At 38.6% G+C, this 3021-nt stretch overlaps 1 protein-coding gene across 1 annotated transcript in view; it reads right to left on the bottom strand.

Annotated features, from left to right (window-relative positions):
* gltscr2 (glioma tumor suppressor candidate region gene 2) overlaps positions 1–3021 on the bottom strand; it is an 11889-nt gene that overhangs the window by 2208 nt on the left and 6660 nt on the right. The window contains exons 7-9 of the mRNA XM_015390124.1: positions 2923–3021; positions 2651–2824; positions 665–840 (exon numbers count right to left, since the gene is read on the bottom strand). The exon at positions 2923–3021 is cut by the window's right edge and continues 1 nt beyond it. Of these exons, the coding sequence (XP_015245610.1) occupies positions 665–840; positions 2651–2824; positions 2923–3021 (449 nt within the window). The remainder of the gene's footprint in view (positions 1–664; positions 841–2650; positions 2825–2922) is intronic.

The following is a 3021-nucleotide window of genomic DNA, read 5'->3' as shown; positions in this document are numbered from 1 at the left end:
TTTATATATAGATTAAAGAAATAAAAAATGATCAGAAACTTAGTTTCTTGATTTCCCTTCGGGCTTTTTTTTTTTTTTTTTTTTTTTAGATTTTTCCTGCTATACAAAAGTCTGCATAATTTTAAACAAACACGGTTGTCTGATTTCCTTTAGGAAAATAGATGCATAAAATATTGAACTTAAATTCTGAAAATAATTTGCTGGTTTATCTTATTAAAAGACAGACTATGTTTAGAGACTCTTTCAGCCTCAACTGAAACTTTTTGTTTTTAATTTGACCCATTTTTAGGCATAAGAACATTTGGGTCACAATTTCTTTAAAAACAATATGTTTGGGGGTTTAATAACTAAATAAAAGCTGATTCAGGTGCACAAGAGAAATAAAAAAAAAAAGCTTGGTTGCTGAAATTTCTATATTTAAAATTTTGTGTAATTTTTTTGCAAACAAAAAGAAAACTTGCAATCAAACCAATTGCAGAACATGATTTGGGTCACCATTTCTTTGAAAACTATATTTTTCCGGTTTAATAACAAAAAAAAAAAAAAAGCTGGAGAGATAAAGGATGTAAACAAATTTGCTTCCTTAAAAAAAAAAAAAAAAATGCAGGAGCCCTGCACTGAGTCTGAAAAGCAAACATCTGTTGAAGGTGTTAAAATGACCTACTTTAGTTTCCCCAGGCGTCTGGGCTGAGCTTTCTGAGCCTCCTGCTTGGCTTTGCGCTGCATCCGTTTGCTTTTGGTCTTTTCTTCCTGCTGTCTGATGGAGGCCTTGATGGAACGGAGCTGGAAGAGCTGCTGCTGCTGCTCCGTCTGCCTCCTGCTGTTCAGCCGCTGCTGCTCCTGGAGCAAAGCAGAAAAAAAAAAGAGGAGCAGGAGGATCAGCTGGGACCGAGCGGCTCACAGCTGTTTAACTTTTCAGATGAAGTTAGGCGAAGATTCAGGATTCATTTAAGGTCGCTGAAGTCAGAATGCAAACAGAAAAGTATTTAAACTAATCCAAGGAAAAGGGACACATAAATCACACAAAAACATGTTTTTTGTGAATAAAATCTAAGAACATAGAACTATGATAGATTCATAGCTACACTGCATCCAAAATAAAAGCTTTATGTGTACAGACTGCACTTTTTAGACAATCTACCTGCAAGATTTAGGCTAAAATCCTCATAGGCAAATTGTTCAATCAGAAATACATGAAAACTTTTGGCCTTTAAGATCAATTATTTCCTGTTCCTGTTGAGATTACTATTTTTGTTCTAGATCCCATGATTTAGAGCAACCTGTTCCCTGCGAGACCCTCTGCTGCATTCAGACTGAACGCATATTCAGCATCTTCTTTACATAGGTCTATGGAAAACAACAGGAGGTCCTGCAGTCTGTTTTTGATTGCCTGTTGCAGCATCTTAAGATTTAGATAATGTTGGAAAATTTGTTTGTTTTTTTTTGCAGCTCCAACCAATCTAAAAACTTGAGCTGGTTGGTAGAGAGACAGTGCATCAAAACCCTCTTTCCTGGTGAAAACCCAGGTTTTTCAAAACCAGGTTAACCTGCTAACAATCGGCTTTTGGTTCTTTTCCCATTTGACCAAAAATCAGACTCTGACCCCCTGCTGAAAAAATGCGTGGCCACTGCCCCCCCACTGCGTGTCTGATGACAGTATCAAGCTAGGTGAGCACTGGTGATGCTGACAGTGAGATGGAAATAAAGGAAGTAAATAATGGAGAGCAACATGGGCTTAAACAGTATTCTTTATTGTTTCGCTCTTTAATCTGTCCTGCACCATGTTTAACAAATGTAAACATTTGTTTGGGCTTGTTAGATCAGAAGCGACTGGGGCGGTATGTTGACGTCCGTATGTTGCGTTCAATAGTGTCATGTAATTTAGTGGGTCAACCCGACTCTGGTATTCACATAGCATGCAGTTTAGAGCCCAGGAAAATTTTATACGGGTTCCTTGCCAATTCGTTTGAGCTGGGTAGACGCACGTCAGTGAGCTGTTCCCACTAGCACTAAAAGCTGAAACACCGTTTTCGAGGTTTAAACACTGTGGGCGTTAAACCACAAAAAAAGAAACAAGAATATATAAAGGTGTTAGAGTCCAGCGGGTTTACAAAAAAAGCCAGTCTGAGGTGAATGACACATCACAAGTGCAGGGATCGACCATTTTGACTGCTTGGTTCTACGTTTTGCAAGAAACTTACTTTTTCTTCCTGAAAATTGAGATTATCTCAGGAAAGATCTGCACAAACTGCTGCGTTTGGAGTCACACATTTCAGGATTATAAACACTCAGGCTCAGATAAATGCATTAAACAGCCCGTTATAAAAATCTATCAATCGCTTGATGAACTTAAAACTCAAAGTGTAACGTTTGCGTGCTCGCTTGTTCTCCTTGCGTCTCCATTTCTTTCTACTAAAGAATAAGGATGAATTAACATTTCAGTCCAGAGTGTCTGTCTTTACTCGTCCCTCTCACCATCGTTCCCTTAGAACAATATGTGTTGGTTAAGCAGAGATGAACTTATTTTGAAGCTGAAAGCGCCTGTTGGGATATTTTGGATTCACACCTGATTTAATTATTGTTTAATTATCATTTCTGGGACAGTTTATCGTTATAACAGTGGACTGAAGCATTAATTAGTTTAATATACCTTTATCTTTTCCGCCTTTTCTTTCTTGATCTGTTTTTCTGTCTTCTTCTGAGACACAGCGATGGCCGCCAGCGCCGCTTCGTGGTCTTCCTTTGAACAAGATGCCTTTTCTTCATCATCTTCTTCCTCCTCCTCCTCCACCAAACCTTCCACTACCTCGTGAAAGTTTGTCTCCTAAACAAAAAACAACAAAAAATGAACATTAAAGATAAGAAACGCTGAAAGCTCGGTAGAGTAAAACCAGCCGCTGGGAAGATGAGGAGCAAACTTACCTCTGTAGCTTTGTCCTCTTTGTTGACAGCCAGCTGTCTCTCTAATTTCTCTTCCTGCTTCTTTTTCTGGACCTCCACCTCATGAGCTTCTTGGAGCAA

This window comes from Cyprinodon variegatus, unplaced genomic scaffold (genome assembly GCF_000732505.1).
Source record: "Cyprinodon variegatus isolate N-32 unplaced genomic scaffold, C_variegatus-1.0 Scaffold486, whole genome shotgun sequence".
In the NCBI taxonomy this organism is placed as follows: Eukaryota; Metazoa; Chordata; class Actinopteri; order Cyprinodontiformes; family Cyprinodontidae; genus Cyprinodon; species Cyprinodon variegatus.
The sequence above is the reverse complement of the archived record's forward strand: the minus strand, read 5'-3'. Positions and strand labels throughout refer to the sequence as shown.